General features: G+C 43.4%; 1 protein-coding gene across 8 annotated transcripts in view; it reads right to left on the reverse strand.

Annotated features, from left to right (window-relative positions):
- RPN2 (ribophorin II) overlaps positions 1 to 18,107 on the reverse strand; it is a 54,025-nt gene that overhangs the window by 34,572 nt on the left and 1,346 nt on the right. For 3 of the 8 annotated variants that reach the window (XR_003427114.1, XM_027078359.1, XM_027078357.1), the window contains exons 2-4: positions 15,135 to 15,328; positions 4,635 to 4,730; positions 3,891 to 4,066 (exon numbers count right to left, since the gene is read on the reverse strand). Coding sequence is in view for 5 of the 8 variants with exons in the window: in XM_027078359.1 (XP_026934160.1) it covers positions 3,891 to 4,066; positions 4,635 to 4,730; positions 15,135 to 15,328 (466 nt within the window). In the remaining 3 variants the exon portion in view is untranslated. Of the gene's footprint in view, positions 1 to 3,890; positions 4,067 to 4,634; positions 4,731 to 15,134; positions 16,791 to 18,107 lie in introns of those variants that run through there. The other 5 variants (XR_003427112.1, XR_003427113.1, XM_027078355.1 and 2 more) reach the window with 3 other exon arrangements.

The following is an 18,107-nucleotide window of genomic DNA, read 5'->3' on the forward strand; positions in this document are numbered from 1 at the left end:
ACATAAGTACTGAGGGCAGAGAGAAGAGAGGGTGCACCAGGTCACCCCCCTCTGAAAATCTGTTTGGTTCCTAATGGCATCACATATAGAACACCAGACTAAGACTTAATCAGATTTAGAAGAGATATACTTAGAGGGAGAAGAGGAGCCAATTCATCGAATGAAGGTATATTTGGCATCCCCATGTTGTAAGAGGAACTGTGCTGGGCAGAGGTTGGCTGCCTCTTTTCTACTTTTCCTACTCCAAAACCAAAGAAGTACTGTGGAATCTACATACGTAGGTTGTTGGGTAGAATTTGGAGCAACTTTTCTGAAACCAGATTAATGCAATATAAACAGGAAGCATTCGGTAAACACTCAGCTAACGCTTGTGCTGTCACCATCCTGCTCGGAGACCTGAAAGCCACCCGTCCTTTAGGCATTAAATAAGATGAAAGAAATAGAAGATCTGGTTCTCAAACCAGCGTCTATTCTTTTTTTCTTTTCCTACTATTTACTCCTGATTATAAAAGTACCTATTTGTCAAAACTTCAAATACATTACTAAAGGAGAAAGTTAAAATTCCTGTAATGCCTACCCCTAAAAGATAACTGTCCTGCAATTTATTTAGATTGTACAGATCTTTCCGTGAGGACATATAAATATATTTCATCCTTATTAACAACGACATAGCATTGCATTGCTTAGATGAACTGTAACTGTTCAATGCTGTAACTGTGAACCCTTATTCATGGCTGTATGTGCATATACACCTTTTAATTTATTGAATTCACATAAAGTTAGCCATTTGAAAGTGAACAATTCAGTGGCGTTTAGTATATTTCACAACGCTGTGCAATCACCACCTCTATCTAGTCCTAAAGCATTTCCATCAGTCCAAAATAAAACCCCATACCCATTAAACAGCTTCATTCCATTTCCCATCCCCTGCCCCGTCCCCTCCCCGCCAGCCCCTGGCAACCTGTGTTCTGTCTCTATGGATTTACCTATTCTGGATATTTCATATCAATGGAATCATACAAATGTGACCCTTTGTGTCTAGCTTCTTTCACTTAGCGTAACATTTTCAAGGCTCGCCATTCTGTAACATGTATCAGTACCTCATTCTTTTTTATGGTTTATTCATATATTTTTATCCACTTATGAGTGTATTTCTGTAAGATAAACTTTTTAAGGCGGAATGTAGTAAGTATGTCCACATAAGATTTTTTATTACGTTCTATTCTCTTAATGTGGATAACTTGAAAAATACAAATGGTGCTTCTCGGGGTGGAAAAGAGAAAGCTGAGGACCCCTGGTGGTTAAGCCAACTGCTGGTCCACCCCAGAAAGGTTCCCAAATTCCCAAGGGATGACCGGGCCTTAGTGTAAAACCACCATTTATCAAGTCAGTGTGTTGGGGAATGTAGAGCGAGAATCTGTCCGCTTTCATCCCAATCGTAACAATTTAGATTCCCTCCATGGAAAACGAATTCCATTAAGATGGTAAGCTGGAAAACAGAAGAGTCACAATTCACAGAGAGGGAAGCCCCAGAGTGTTCAATGACCCCTCTGGGATGCTTGTTGTTAGAACAGACTTGAGAAAATGAAACCTGAATTTCCAAACAAGATAAAAATCCCACATCTGCCCGTGATAAATGCTGAGCCCAGAAAAGGCTGCTAGGAGAGCCTAGAAAGAACTTTTCAATTAAGATATCATTTTTCTCTTCTTTGGAACGAATAAGCGTCATGCTGGTAACAACCTCAGAAGTTTTTAGAATGAAATTAATCCACTTAGCTTTTGAAAAGTTTTGTCATTGGCTTTAATTACTTATACTCCAGCAATTTCTCTCCCTCTGGAGCACTATATTCAAACGCTAAGAAAGCAGATCCTGTCTTGCTAATAAACAGCAGATGATTCAAAGAAATTGGGTTATGAGAGACCACAATAGCATCTTTTCAAATTATTCATTCAAAGCTACTAATGTTTTTTACCATTCTAGACAAGTTTATGAACGTTCGTTTCCTAGAATAAGTCCAGTTAAATGTAGAAGGCCCATTTAGAAGAGTCCTAATCTATATCAGATTTGCTTAAATAGGGTAAATTAGTAGTAATATTATATAAGGCATGCTGCCAGTTTGATCTTCACAATAACCCTATGAGACAGATATCATACTCCCTGTTTTACATATGGAAACACTGAGGTTTAGGGAGGTTAAACACCCTGCTCATGGCCACAGAGGTATTAAGTAGAAGAGTCTGGACACAGTTCTCTCTCACCCCAAGCGTGTGGTCTTTCTACCTGAAGCTTTTTGCAAGAGGATAGAATAGAAACACAAAAGTATAGTTTCATCCTTCATTAACTCTTTCTTGGGCATCTGCCATGTGCCAGGCTCTCTGAGCACTATAAGTAAAGAAGCTTAAAATCTAATACAGAAAAAACAATACAACCAAGGAAGTAACCAGCTCCCTAAGAAAGGGACCTAAGAAGGAAATGCTCTAGAGAGCACAAACTCCATTTGTCCCATGCCCATTAAGACCAGGCACTGCACTAGGCTCATCACATGTATTATCTTACTTAATCTTGACATTTGTTCTGTGATGTAAGGATTGTTGGTAATATTTTACAGATGAGGCTCAGAGAGGTTACTAACTTGCCTAAAGTCACACAGCAAGGAAGAAACAAAGCTGGTGTTCAAACCCAAGTCTAACTGACTCCAAAATGGATGTACTTTCTTTGTACTTCTTTCTCTTCTGGGGTTTAGAGGAGGGAGATTTTCCTTTTTGCTCAGAGGGAAAGGGAAAGATTTTTCTGTAGAAGGTGGCATCAGAGTAAGGCACTGACAGTTATCTCATGACAGGAGATATGGTGGTGATTGCAGAGGCATTCCACAAGGGATTATGGGACGAGATCAAAGTAATGTAACCTGAAACAGGAGGACCACAAGGGCCAAGCATTGGGCAAAGGGTGCGGAAAATGTCATTCCTGAGAAACGTACCAGCCCCAAAGTCACTGATTACTGACCATGTGAATATGAATAGGGCGTGAGAGTGACAGGGAGAACGTCAACTGACTGTGAGCCCTGCCCTTAACAAAGCTTCAAGTTTAGAAACATTTTGGTTCTCAGCACAAAAAAAAAAAAAAAAAAACCCTGGGAAACAACTGGACTATTCTGCAGTAGGGAACTGGTGTCACTAACATCTTGCTGAACAATGAATAGGAGTCCAGGTGCTCCAATCTGTCTCAGGGTTGCAATTAAATGGGGGACACATAGAAAACGAAAAATACATATACTGTGTTAAATGAGGAGTTTCAGTGTCAAAGGGGAAAAAAAAAACTACATATACTATTACTTTTAACTTTAGTAAACATCCTTGAGTCAGTTGCAACATTTAAACGTACAGTTCCTTCCTATAAGGTGCTTCTCCTTCGCCTGAGCCTTTTGCAGAGGAGCAGGGTCTGATCCCTAGAGTACTCCCCCCTCTGAGGCCCTACTTCCCCCACCTCTCCAAGGGACCCCGTGAGCCCTCCTCCAGGGCGGAGCCTCCAATGCCAACATCTCACCATGGCCTGGCCAAGCTGCAGTAAGAGATGCACATGGCTCTCTGGCCCCACTCTCCCTCAGTCACCCCTACCCTTGCTTCAGCCCCTAACCTCAAAGGCAGTCGTGTCTCTGTGGCAGTGTGTTTATGCTCGGACTCAGTATCTGCCTCTGCTGGAGCAGCTTGAGGGAGACCGTGTCTTGGTGAGCTGCACGAGGACACGGACCTTACCTGCCTTAGCACAATATGACATCTGCAGTGCCAGCAGAGCACCTGGCACATAGCAGGTGCCCAGACAATACTTGTGGAACCAGTGGATGAAGCCTCTCAGGATAGTAGCCTGAGAAGCGCTCAAGATGGTGACTTACGCGAGCACAGTCTCCTCCTTGCTGAGGCGAGAGGTAAGGGCACCGAGCACTTCTTGGGAAGCCAGAGGAAGGCCAAAGCCACTTAGGGCTGCAACTGCGTGGTAGATCTGGGCCACGGAGGAGTCTTCACTGACAGCTGCCAGAAGCAGATCTTTGGTCTCATTTGAAATAGAGATCTAAGAAAGGATGGGTAGACACAGAGTTTAGAACAGGTGCTGCCAGCCTGTGGTAGGCACGCCAAAGATGGCAGGCAGAGCAACTGCCGAGGTCACACCACCCGCCTGGGCTGTGATCACCCCTCTTCGACATCTCAGATGCCAGAATTAAATATCTGTAAAACCTCAGCATAACACTTTTGAAAAGATTCTGGCAAGTCACTTGTCTACTGATATGGCTCTTCTCCTGTGTTCAAAAAAATGGATTTCTAGAAATCTGGCGTGGGGGCATTCTTCTTTTGCTTTAAACATTTTTAAATGTTAAAGGGAGACTGAAAGAAAAAAAATAAGACTTCCCAGAAGAGAGGCAACTATAGGAAAAAGTTATTTAAAATTCATGAAAAGTGAAAACTTGGGAAAAATAAAAAGTCTATTTCTTTAAGAAAAAAAAAATCACAAGAATGGAATTCCCACCCACACTTAATGGGGTCTCACTGCTAAAAAAAAAAAATATTCTGACATGACTTTCCCTTTTTAAAAATACACTTTACAGTTTAAAGTAAATGTAAATGTAAGAAGCTGGACTCACCTCACACCCTGAGAGGGCCTGGCTGGACTGGGCAGCATAGAAAAGGGAATCCACGTTGCTTGGATCAAGGTTTGATTTAATGAAGGTGCATGCTTGCTAAACGGAGGGAAAGTCAATGATAAGTGGTGAAATACACAGTGATTAGGAAAACTGTATGTGTTTTTTGGATGACAAATATAATTCTCAGCAATCCATGATGGCTTAAAGTATGAGAGCTACACAAGATTTCATTTTTCAAGCAGATATTTTCCACAGAACACTGTATTATCCCAAAATGCTAACTTCATAGAAAGAGCAAACCTGAAGGCACTCTCGTCCTTCTGAACCTAGCAAGGAACCACTTCCACTGATCACCTGCTCTGGCCATAACCTGTGTGGGGTGTTTATGATGCTCTTCCTTTTAATGAACATAAGGACCCTGTGGCAGATACTATCATCCCCATTTAACAGAATAAGAAACTGATGCTTGGAGTTGGTAAGTAATGTAATGAAGGTGACAAAGCTAATAAATGGCAGTGTCTCCACTTCGATGTCTCCAAAGCTAAGTCAGGTTCAACACATCTAACATAAGCTAGAAACCTTCTATTTCTTCATCTGGACGTTCTGGCTCATGTACGGGCATCACCATGCACCTACTACCTAAATCAGAAACCTAGGACTCATTCTCGACTTTTCCCTCACCCTCCAAGCCTATCGAGTCTCTCAAACCCGATCCCCACTCTCTGGCTTCCCTTCTTGCCTTATGTCACGCCCCTGCCGTTTCTCATGGAGACTGTTACACTCATCTCCTAACTGGTCTCAAGTCATGCAATCCATTCTGCATACTGCTTCAAGAGTGATCTTTACAAGGTGCAAAAGTGTAATAGGGAAGAACCTTTTGTATCCTATTACAAGTTAATCACTAAAGGGATGCTGACTATAAGCTTAAATTATACATGATGATGCAACTCTGGGAATGACCTCCCAGGTTATGAGCATTAAGCTAAAATATCTTTGTTTAGCTCACAGGAAACATCCCGACCAGGCCCACCTGTGAATGACTGCAGGGAGGAAGAAATTAACACAACCCCTCTGGAGGCTGATGGGAACCGGGAAGTGTTTGACTTTATTCCCACCCCTTTTACTATAAAAGGAGCCTGAATTCTAACTCACGCAAGATGGATCTTTGGGGCATGAGCCCATCTTCTCGGTCTGCTGGCTTTCTGAACAAAGTCTTTATTCCTTGCCCCAATACCTCATCTCTCGATTATTGGCTTGTCATGCGGCCAGCAGCACAAGCTTTGTCTTGGTGACAAGTGTATCTACCTTACTCTGCTATTAAAACCCTTGGGTGGTTCCTTATCCTTCTCAGAACAAGACTCAAAGTTTCTGATCTGGCATAAAATGCCCTCATGACTGGGACTTTCCTGGTGGCACAGTGGTTGAGAATCCGCTTGCCAATGCAGGGGACACAGGTTCGAGCCCTGGTTCAGGAAGATCCCACGTGACGCAGAGCAACTAAGCCCAGACGCCACAACTACTGAGCCTGCACACCACAACTGCTGAAGCCCACGTGCCTAGAGCCCATGCTCTGCAACAAGAGAAGCCACTGCAATGAGAAGCCCGTGCACCACAATGAAGAGCAGCCCCTGCTCGCCGCAACTAGAGAAAAGCCCGCATGCAGCAGTGAAGACCCAACACAGCCAAAAATAAATAAATAAATAAATAAATAAATAAATATATATATATATATATATATATTTTAAAAAATGCCCTCATGACTGACCCTCACTCTCTGTGCCAGCTTCCTCACCACAGCCCCACCTCCAACTCCAAAATCTTACCCTCCACCCCACTGCAGCTTCCCAGACATAACATGCTCTCACCATTTATGTTCCTGACCCTGCTACCCCCCACCCCGTGCCAGGAGCACCTTTCCCTTGTCCTTCTTGCCTGCCAAACCAGGTCCCATCTTCACCTCTGCTCAGATGTCACCTTTTCCAGAGAACCTTCCCTGACATTCATCCAGGACAGGCCAGGTGCCTTCCCTCCCGAGCACTCCCCCAAAGCACTTACCACACTGTACTAACTACCTCCCCCCGCAGGGACTAGTTACTTGAGAGCAGAGACTTTGAAAAATTCCCACCACAGTGCCTGGCACAGAGTAGGCACATAAGAAAACCCATGCTATTCCTACTATATTAAGAAATAACATTTAATAGCTAGTTATAGCACTAAATACTTTGGTTGAGGTAATATAAAATTCAGCTATTCAAAATTAAATGGTAATAAAAACAGTTAAAAGTGGATGCTTCCCAGGAGTAGGACAGGTGGGCCTCAGGATGGATGGTTGCTTTTCACTAATAGCTGTTCTGTATTATCTGGTATTTTACTGTATGCATGCGCTACTTCAACCAAAAAATTTTTGTTTTAAATTTTATGAATAACACTTAAATAAGAGTCTCAAACAAATGAGTTTCAACCAGAAGTCTGAAAGAATCCAAAAAGAAAAAGAAAAGAAACAAAATACTTCATACTGCACAAATTAGGGATCTGAAGAAAACAACCTATTCAAGGAATCCTTTCAGCAGAATGTGGGCAAGCTTAAGACGTGTGCTTTGTCGCCATCTGGTGCTTTAGCAATAGAACAACACCCAAGGCCCCAAACAATGATTATGGTCATTGTCACCAATTTTTGAGCACTTAAAATGTGTCAAGCACTGTTGACAAGTGCTGTATACGCATTTCTTATTTAATAGGGGGATCTATGCATTACGTCCTCCTATTACCTTAAGTTTACAGACAAGAAAACTGGGGCATTAGAGAGGAAACTGACTTGCCCAAGGTCACTCAGCTCTTAATGGAGGAGCTGGAATTCAGACCCAGGCAGCCTGGCTCCAGAGTCTGAGCTATACAACCTGTCTCTCTCTCTCAAGGGACTATTAAAAACGACCTGTTCCTGAATAAAACCAGCATCATGCCTACTCGTTTGCACAGACAGATCTAGGTAAACAGTACCAAGGGTCTGTGGCTTCAAAGCTCAAAATGTTGACAGCTTAGTTTTAATAGTGGCAAAAATGAGGGACCTCACAAAACATACTCTGGACCCTCAGGAAGCCCACCCAGATCTGAGGCTTCAGCTGGCCACTTGCAGGGGATCTGTAACTCCAACTCCTGCTGCCCTAGTTCCACACTCACCCTCACAAGTGAAGGCTGAAAATGGCCTCCTAAACGTCCATCCCCTATCTGTTCCCCTCCAACTTTCTGTGCCCAGCTACCTAAATATCCTCCTGAGTGAAGGACATGAGTGCTTTTCTCAGTCCATTCTTCCCTACAACTCCCCAGCCTGAATCAGCAACCAAGAAGACAGTAAATCTCTCTCTCATCTGCCCTTTCCTCTCCAGCAGCAGCCCCCAACTCCCGTCTCCTCTCAGCCTAGGCTTTGCAATCTTGCCAGACTCTGTGTCAGGCTACTGCGGCACACGCTGGCGACAGCCTCCATCCACACCAGGTCTTGGTAGCTGGGCCGGCTTTTTCCACATGCTCTCTGACCACCCCTCTGCTCCAGCCAACTCACAGTCCCCACAACACAACAAGCACTTCTAAGCCTCTAGGCTTAGTACGGGCTGTTCTCTCCATCAGGAAGCCCATCCATCTCGTCAGTTCAGCTTCTCCCTCTCGACTGGTAACTCCTAATGTATCAACAAAACTTAAGACTGATTTGAAAGTAAAACTTACCTTGATCCTTCTCTCCCCTCCAGCTGCTACCTTCTCTCTCTTCCCACCAATGACCTCCAAATTATGGAAGCCAAAGGACATCTTCCAATGCTCATGCCCTTAACACTAGATAGAACCTTCCTTGTTCTAAAACATTCCCTTCCCTTCGCTTCCGGGATTCCCCTGCCCTCCCCTGGCTCTCTTCCTCCTTCTCAGCTGCTCCTCAAGTTTCATCCTCTTCTGCCTGACCATTTAACACTGGAGTTTTTCAACTCCTAGGCCCACTTCTCATCCATCCCCTCTCTTCCTAGGCGATCTCAATCATGCCCATGGCTTCATCCAGAACCGCTATGCAGATAATTCTCAGATTTGTACCCCCAGCCCAGACTTCTCTCAAAGGCCACTTACATGATTCAAAGGCATTTTAAGCTCAACATCTTTAAGACCGAATTTATGATCTTTCCTGCGCAAACCTAATTCTCTTCCTGTATTCCTATCCTAAGGAATCCCAACCATCCATCCATGTGGCAAAAGTCAGAAGTCCAGGTGTTATCTTTTGTACCCCACCAGCATTCAATCTTGTGCCATATTCCCCTGCGAAAGTCTGTCCTCCACAAGGCAGGACAGAAATCTTTCCAAAATGAAAACTAGATCCTGATACTTTCTGCTTAAAATCAACTTCTCTTTAGAGAAAAAGCAAAATCTTCCCTCTGACTACCAAGGCACGGAGGCTTAGCCCCGGCCTTCCTCTCTAGCTGTCTCGCATTCTCTGTTCTTACACAGCCTCCTTGCAGTCTCTCAAATGTAATCTGCTCCCTAACTGCACAGGTCCTTTGCACGTGCTACTTCCTCTGGCTAAAGTCTCTTCCCTCCCCATCTCCTGGTTAAATCCTACTTTCCTTTTAGAATTCAGACCCATCATACCTTCCTTCATTTAATAAACAGCTATTGAGTACTACCACCTGCCAGGTGCTCTCTAGATACTGGAAATACACAACAAATAAAATCAACAAAGTTCCTGCCCTCAAGGAGTTGTAATTTAGGGGTATATAGAGTGAGATTTAAGTTCAGAGATTTCTTTAGAAGTGCCTTCCCTGACCAGGTCAAAGTCCCCTATTTCACACCTATAACACCATACATCTCACCTTCATAAACCTTACCATTGTTATAAATATTCATGTATATATTTATTACACGACTAATGCTTGTCTCCACTATTAGAGTATACATTCCAAAAGGCAGACGCTCTCTTTGTTGTTCAATACTGAATCCCCGGTGCCCAGCATCATGCTCAGCACACAGCAGAAACTCACTAGACATCTGATGAATGACTAAAGGAATCCTGTAGCAGCCAGCGCAGATGGTAACTCCCCCTGTACAAGGTTGGAACTAAGAGTAAGTGTTCTCAGAAGACCGGGTGAGTGAGCAGCTCCCTCTTCTGGACTCCCCTGGCACTTTCCACGCACTACATGTTACATGTGTCTCTGTACTCACACCTGCTCTCTCTGTTACGGTTCCTGTCTCTCACTAGTTAATGAGCTCCTCTGCACTTAGCATAATACCTTGCACATAGCAGATGCTCCATAAAATGATTACTGCCTGAAGGAGTGCCTGCTTCTCTGCTATTCCCAGTAACTGGCTGAGTGCCTGGCCCTCAAAAAGCACTCAGCACTTGTTGAATGGATACAGATATACTTACCTTGCACTCACCATGTGCCAGATACTGAGCTAAGCACTTTACACTTATTATCACATTTAATTCTCACAACAACTCTATAAGGTAGATATTCTTATCCCCTTTCACAGATCAGGAAAGTGCCTGATTGACTGACAACCTGTGAACACTGTCTAATGTGTCCTGATTTCAGTCATTAGAATCTAATCTACCATCACAATTTTTGCATAGTATGTCTCCCATTTACTTAATATTTTCATTAAAACGAATACAAAATAACCCTCAATGTTCCTAAGTCTTATAAAAAGCTAAGCAATAATATCTATAGGGACTTCCCTGGTGGCACAGTGGTTAAGGATCCACCTGTGGGGATTCTTTTTGGTTTGTTTGTTTTTGTGTTTTTTTGTTCTTTTTTGAAGTACGCTGTGGCCTCTCCCGGCCTCTCCCGTTGCAGAGCAACAGGCTCCGGAGGCGTAGGCTCAGCGGCCATGGCCCACAGGCGCAGCCGCTCCGCGGCATGTGGGATCCTCCCAGACTGGGACACAAACCCGCATCCCCTGCATCGGCAGGAGGACTCTCAACCACTGCACCACCAGGGAAGCCCGGCGTGTGGGGATTCTTAACCCCACAAGGTAACATAGGTTTGATCCCTGGTCTGGGAAGATCCCACATGCCACGGAGCAACTAAGCCCGTGCACCACACCTACTGAACCTGCACTCTAGAGCCCGAGAGCCACAACTGCTGGGCCTATGTGCCACAGCTGCTGAAGCCGTGTGCCTGGAGCCCATGCTCCACAACAGCGGAGGCCGCCGCCATGAGAGGCCAGCACACCGCAACGAAGAGTGGCCCCCACTCACAGCAGCTAGAGAGGGCCCGCATGCAGCAGCAAAGACCCAACACAGCCAAATAATAAATAAATAAAATAAATTTATTTTTTTAAAAAAATCTATAAAATCGCCATTCTCATGTGCTTATGTTTTTAAAATATACATACACAGTACTTGATACCAAAATGAAAGATGTTCAGTCTTCATAACACCTAAAATCAACTCTCATTCCACACTCCACTGTTCCCAGAGCTGCGCTCTACTCTCATATTCTTATTAAACCCCATTCCTCTCAGTTCTGCTGCTGAATCACTTTCGAAAAAATAACCAAAATCTCCCCTAATGATCTATCTGTGAGAACAACCAACTCAGTGCATCTAGCAGAACTGAGGGAGTTCTCTCTACTCAGCTGAAAGCAACAACAGCTGAGCAGGACACATCCCACTACATGGAAGTGACAGTAACAGAGACTCTCTCTCAATGGATTTCTTTAGTGTACACCTCTAATAAGGAAATTCACCAACTCCAAAATATCCATACAACTCCCTTCCTTCCACTGCTTACAATGTACACATCACACCATCACCACAGCACATTTCATAAGTGATTAAAATGAAGTACGTGATTAACCCATTTATTTTCCAATTAAGAGGCACATTTAGAGAGCTTTCATTTCTATTAAGCTAAAGTTTACAATTCAACAAATATTTGTGGAACACCTTCTTCATTAGGCATTAAGCAATGGGGATGACAGTAGGAGAAAAAATAAAATGTCAATCAACATACATTTACCGCTACTACCATGTAATAGTACCACTAAGAGCTAATACTGATTACACCCATTACTACATGCCATCACCATGCCAACCAACCTACATCCATCACTTGTGAGCTGAGTACTAAAACTATCTCCATCTTGCAGATGAGAAAATAAACATTCTGAAAGGTTCGGTAAGCTGCACAGGTTACTCAGTGGTGTAGTTGTGAAGTCAAGATCTTGAAGCCAACCAATGTGACTTTAGAGTCTGTATTATGAATAAAAAGCCCACAGCTAATCACGCAATTACCCCCAAATCACACTGCACTGCAGCTGTCTGGATGGCTTCAGCCTATGTCTTCAGCCCTGACCAACGTGCCCTCAAACCCATTACATCAGCAGAGAAAACCTATAGGGGCATGAGTTCAACCTAAATCCACGTGCAGCTCTAAATCATGAGACAGATAAAAATGCATCATTTGAGGCTTCCCTGGTGGCACAGTGATTAAGAATCAGCCTGCCAATGCAGGGGACACGGGTTTAAGCCCTGGTCCGGGAAGATCCCACACACTGCGAAGCAACTAAGCCCGTGCGCCACAACTACTGAGCCTGTGCTCTAGATCCAGCGAGCCACAACTACTGAGCCCGAGTACCACAACTACTGAAGCCCATGCGCCTAGAGCCCATGCTCTGCAACAAGAGAAGCCGCTGCAATGAGAAGCCCATGCACCGCAACAGAGAGTAGCCCCCGCTCGCCGCAACTAGAGAAAGCCCGCATGCAGCAACGAAGACCCAGCGCAGCTGGGTCTTAATTAATTTAAAAATTAATTTTAAAAAGTATCATTTCAGTTAGAGTGAGAGCGCCTCACTCCTCACTCCTCCAGGAGGCCCCTAGACGGAATCCTATGGTCCCACAGAATTTTCAAACAGACCAGCAGAAAACTCTCATCCTGCATTCAGATCCGCCAAAATTTAACATTAGCCTAATATTCCAATTTTCTCTCCTACACCTTACGATACAAAACCTCTACTGGTCAAGACTGCTCCACCCTATGTCTCCCAATTGTCTGTTCTCTCTCTTTCCCAAGCCCTTTACAGACACTGTGGGCCTTCCATACAGTATCTGCACCAGCATTGTCTGAACTCACCTGAATAAATTATAAATAGAAGCAAAACTTTTAAAATTATAATATAACAATTATTAAATAATTATAATATAATATTATATAATTATAATAATAGCTACCATTCAAAGGGCCTTTCGTGGGCCAGTCACTTACTAGGCATAATATGATTTCACTTTATCTTTACAATGATCCCATGAGGAAGGCATCACAACTCCCATTTTACAGAGAGATGGAGCCAGAATTAAAAACTTGGACTAGCGACTCTGCTGCCTGTACTCTTTTCTCTTGAACAAAACTAATTTTATTAGGAGGTATATTGACCTGGAGGGTTTAAAACAACATGAGGGAAGTCTGTTTCATTAACAGTCACACACAGGAAGGAAATATTGGGCAGCAACAAGAGATAGCTGTCAGGAAGAAATCTGAATAAGCACAGCTCTCACATAGCAGGGATTAGCAAACTTTCTGTAAAGGGCCAGAGAGTAAATATTAGGCTTTGGGGGCCAGATAAGTCTCTTCCGTAATTACTGAACTCTACTGTTAAAGTGCAAAAGCAGCCATAGCAATATGTGAGTGAGGGGCGTGGCCGTGTTCCAGTAAACTTTTATTTACAAAAACAGGCTTCAAGCTGGATTTGACCCTGGGGGCCATTATGCAGATGATGGTTGGCAGACACTGGACAATTTTCTTAACCTTTCTGAGCTTGCGTTTCCTCCTCTAATACAGGATAATATTTCTGACCATATAGAATGAAGACAACTCAAGATAACATATCCAGGGTACCTGGCACATGAGACATTCAATAAATAATAACAGGGGCTTCCCTGGTGGCACAGTGGTTGAGAGTCCACCTGCCGATGCAGGGGACACGGGTTCGTGCCCCGGTCCGGGAGGATCCCACATGCCGCAGAGCGGCTAGGCCTGTGGGCCATGACTGCTGGGCCTGCGCGTCTGGAGCCTGTGCTCCGCAACGGGAGGGGCTGTGGCAGTGAAAGGCCCACGTACCGCAATAAAATAAAATAAATAAATAAATAAATAATAACAATTACTGATTCTAGTCTCGGCCAGAAAATATTTAAGCCAAGGACATCAGAAACTCTCAAAGACTACTGGATTACATAGAAACAAACAAAACACACACAGAGAGACATTCTGGCCCACTGGCAAAAACGGGACATTTTGAGCATCAAAAACAGTAACAATTGCAATGGATTGCAAGACATCAACAGAGACTACCAGTTCTGACCAGGACAGAAATAAACGTACTGAATTTACCAGCCTGTCATAAATAACTGTAAAACTGAACAAAATAGATGAAGCTGAGATGCTGGACAACAGACAGGACAAGGCCATGACCCTTGTAAGCAGTATGACAATAGTACAAATGATGGGAGTTTAAAGAGAAATATATTGTTATAAGGTTCCTTCCTTATTCGTGATGTGGCAAAATAATAATTCAAAGTATACTGTGATAAGTTAAGATGCATATTACAATCTCTAGAGCAACCTCTAAAAAAATAAGTAAGCTAAAAAGCCAATATAAGAGATAAACTGGAATATTAAAAAAAAAAAGATTCAATCTAAGACAGGAAAGGACGAGGAAAAAAATGGATAAATAGAAAACAAGATGGTAAACTTAAACCCAACAGTATAGTTACAAAAAAATATAAATGAACTAAATCTCCAATTAAAAGACAGAGATTGCCAGAATGGATAAAAAACAAGTCCCTACTATATACTGTGTACAGGAGATAGATTAGTATGACAACACCTGAATCCACTGATTCAACTTTATCATAACTAAAAATGAAACAATCAGATATTATGCATCCACTGATAGGAAGCACACAGCACTGCCTATGAACTATTTCTGCCAAGAAAACTGACCCTGATTATAATTAAGCCTCAAGAGCTAACTATCAGTTTATAGGAATTAAAGAGATAAGGAAATACGTTCAAAAACAGCATGAGGGGCTTGCCTGGTGGCGCAGTGGTTGAGAGTCCGCCTGCCAATGCAGGGGACGCGGGTTCGAGCCCTGGTTGGGAGGATCCCACATGCTGCGGAGCGACTGGGCCCGTGAGCCACAATTACTGAGCCTGTGCGCCTGGAGCCTGTGCTCCGCAGCGGGAGAGGCCACAACAGTGAGAGGCCCGCGTACCACAAAAAAAAAAAAAAAAAAAGTTTCTAAAGAATCTATGACTTGCTCTCCTTTATATTCTACTAAAACACCTGGCATGGTCCTAACATATATTGGGCATTCAAAAAACAACAAAAAAAAAGGATCTGTCAGACTGATATAAATATTTATTATATTGGGTCTGCCTTGGTTATCCTCAAATGAGCAAGGGTTAGTTTTGAAGTACACAAAAGGAACCCAGTGAAGGCATGAGGCCACCAAGACAAAAGTGGTCTTTACCTTTACATCTGGCACCTGGGCACCAAGGCTGCTGAGTCCCACGATGGAGTAGAAAGCAGATTCCAAACTTGTGAAAGGGCGATCCAGCGAGGCTTTCAGTCTCTCCACATCATGCCTAGTGAGGTAGTGAGTGGGCGTCAGAGCATGGGCGCTGGCTATGATTGTCAGGGCCAACAGGAAGACAGTGCTTGAACCTTGGGGGGAAACGACTATTAAATAAATACACTCCACACTATTCCAAAGTTCTACACAAAGTTCCAATGATGAGGCACACCAAGGTCTGGGAACCAAATTATGTGAGGAAGGTGAGGGAACTGGGAGGTTCAACCTGGAGACACGCCTTGGGGAAGTGGTGGGCATGGTGTTCAACTCTCTGAACGACAGTCCTCCCAGCAGCTTCTGTGCCTCTGAAGCAAGGGACTCATCATGCCATTCCCATCTCAAGTACATTTGTAACTCGCATGCCTCGTAGGACAAACCCGATCCTGAATCCTCCCCCGTGGCCTTGCCCGTCCCAACCAGATCTCCTCCCCCACTCTTTCATCTGTTGCTCTCTGCTCCTCTAAGTAGTCGTGTTCTTTCCCACCCAGCTCTTTTGCATGCCTTCTCCTGCTTAATTTCGACTTTCAGATTTCGAGTATCTCTTCCTTAAGAAGCCTCCCAACAGCCCTCCTTTGGATGAGGTCCCAGTACTATAAAGTAGCAAACAACGAGGTTTCTGGGGCCAGGTTTAAATCCTAGCTCTGTCACTTCTTAGCAAGGTGGCCATGGCAGTTACAATGTGACCAGCTGTGTCTCAGTTTTCTCAAGTGTAAAGTGGGATAATCACAGTATCTACCTCAGGGTTGTTAGGATTACATGCGTTAATACAGAAAATGCTAGTGACTGGCACATATATAGGTAAGTGCTATATAAATGTTAGCTACTCCTTCTATTACATTATTGTTGTTGTTGTTCCTATATCTGCTCACAGCAACCTGCACTTCTATGCAGAATTTTTCACAACTAAAATTAGTAGTGTAATGTCTTATTCCTCTGCTAGACTGTAAGCGTCATGAGGACAGAGACCGTTGCTTTTATTCATCCCAGTAATTCCAGATCTTGCACACTGCTTGGCACATAGCAGTACTGAATTAATATTTGCTGAATAAATGGAAAGAAAAATCAATCCTCATCCATTATGCCCCAGGGGACAGAGAGAAATCACAGAAGTGGAACATTTCTACTTTTCATTTGGAAAAAAACACATTCAGATGGGCAGCTTCATGAACAGTCTGCCTTCCAAGTAACAGTAATCACAAGGTTAACATTAATGATTACTGCTCCTTTGCCTATAGCGTCAAATTTAGTTTGAACTAGAAATACCTTAAATACCTTAAAAAAGGTATTTTACAAATAAGAAAACCGAGGACCAGAACAGCTTGGAGATAGCCAATCTTGGACTCAAACCCAGGTCTATCTATGGAGTTCGCACTCCACTATTTTTTAGAGAATGTTGTAGAAGGGATGCCTACACTAGGGGCATGAGTGTTAGTGTTATTTAAGTCCTCGTGTGTGTTAAATAACCTAAAGAATGCAAAAGCTCTTGAAAAAAACTAGAAAGAGATCTATAATGTGGATCATCATTCATCAAATATTTATTAAGTACCTACTATGTACCAAGCACTATTTTTGGTATTAAAAATACAACAGGAAACAGAACAAAAACCCCTAACCTCATGGAGCTTACATTCTAGTTGGAAAAGAAAGACATTACACAAAATAATTATGAAACGTTATTCATCATCTTAGAAGGTGAAAAGTGCTATGGAGAAAAATAAAGCACAGAAGGAATATCAGGAAGAGCTGTAATTTTACATATGGTAGCCTGTGAAGCCCTAAGAAATAAAGATATTGTGTGTAAACCTGAAGGAAAAGGAGCAAGTCATAAAGAAATTTGGAGGGAAACTATCCCAAGAAAAGCAAGGGCAAATACCCTGAATCAGGAGTGCAGATGGTGTTTTTCGCCTTAGCAAAGAGAACAATATGGCTGGAGAGGATTAAGCAAGGGTTGAGAAGTAGGGACAAGGTAACAGACGTAGCAGAGGCCAAATCCACAGGGCATTATAGGGACTTTGGCTTTTATAAAGTGAGATGGGAGCCGCGGGAAAATCTTGAGCAGAGGAGTGACTCGACATACATTTTAACAGGAACTTTGTGTTGAGAATAAACAATACTGTGTTGAGATTATAGAGAAGTAAGGATAGAAGACTACTGCCATAACCCAGGAAAAAAGATGCTGGTGGTCTAACCCAGGGTGACAGCAATGGAGGCACTGAGAAGTGGTTGAAGTCTGGCTAGAATTCAAAGTTAAAGCCAGAATTGATAATGGATTGAAAGATGTAAAAGAGGAATCAAGATACTTATGCTGGGCTTCCCTGGTGGCGCAGTGGTTGAGAGTCTGCCTGCCAACGCAAGGGACGTGGTTCGTGCCCCGGTCCGGGAAGATCCCACATGCCGCGGAGCGGCTAGGCCCGTAAGCCATGGCCGCTGGGCCTGCGCGTCCAGAGCCTGTGCTCCGCAACGGGAGAAGCCACAACAGTGAGAGGCCCGTATGCACGCACTCAATACCTTAAGATCTAGTGAGTAACTATGACTAGCTTTTGCCAGGTCGACTGTAAGTTCCCCTAACACAGCATCTGTGCCAGAATCCTGATATTCCCACCTCATATTAATCATAACAACTGCGGGGTCTAAAATTTGAGCACTTAACATGTGTACGGTATGCCCACACTATGCTAAGTAGTTTGCATCCATTTAGTCATTAAATCCTCTCAACATCCAAGTGAGTGCGGTTTACAGACCATGAAATTGAGTCTCAGAAATAGTTACCTGCCCTAAGACACGTAACTAGGTGAGAACCAAACTGCAGGAGCTCTATTATCCTCAACCTCTCAAATAATGGAGCAGTGAGCTCACTGACTTATTCACTTT

Source organism: Aethalodelphis obliquidens, unplaced genomic scaffold (assembly GCF_003676395.1).
Source record: "Aethalodelphis obliquidens isolate GAN/ISIS:26980383/991018 unplaced genomic scaffold, ASM367639v1 scaffold42, whole genome shotgun sequence".
Classification (NCBI taxonomy): Eukaryota; Metazoa; Chordata; class Mammalia; order Artiodactyla; family Delphinidae; genus Aethalodelphis; species Aethalodelphis obliquidens.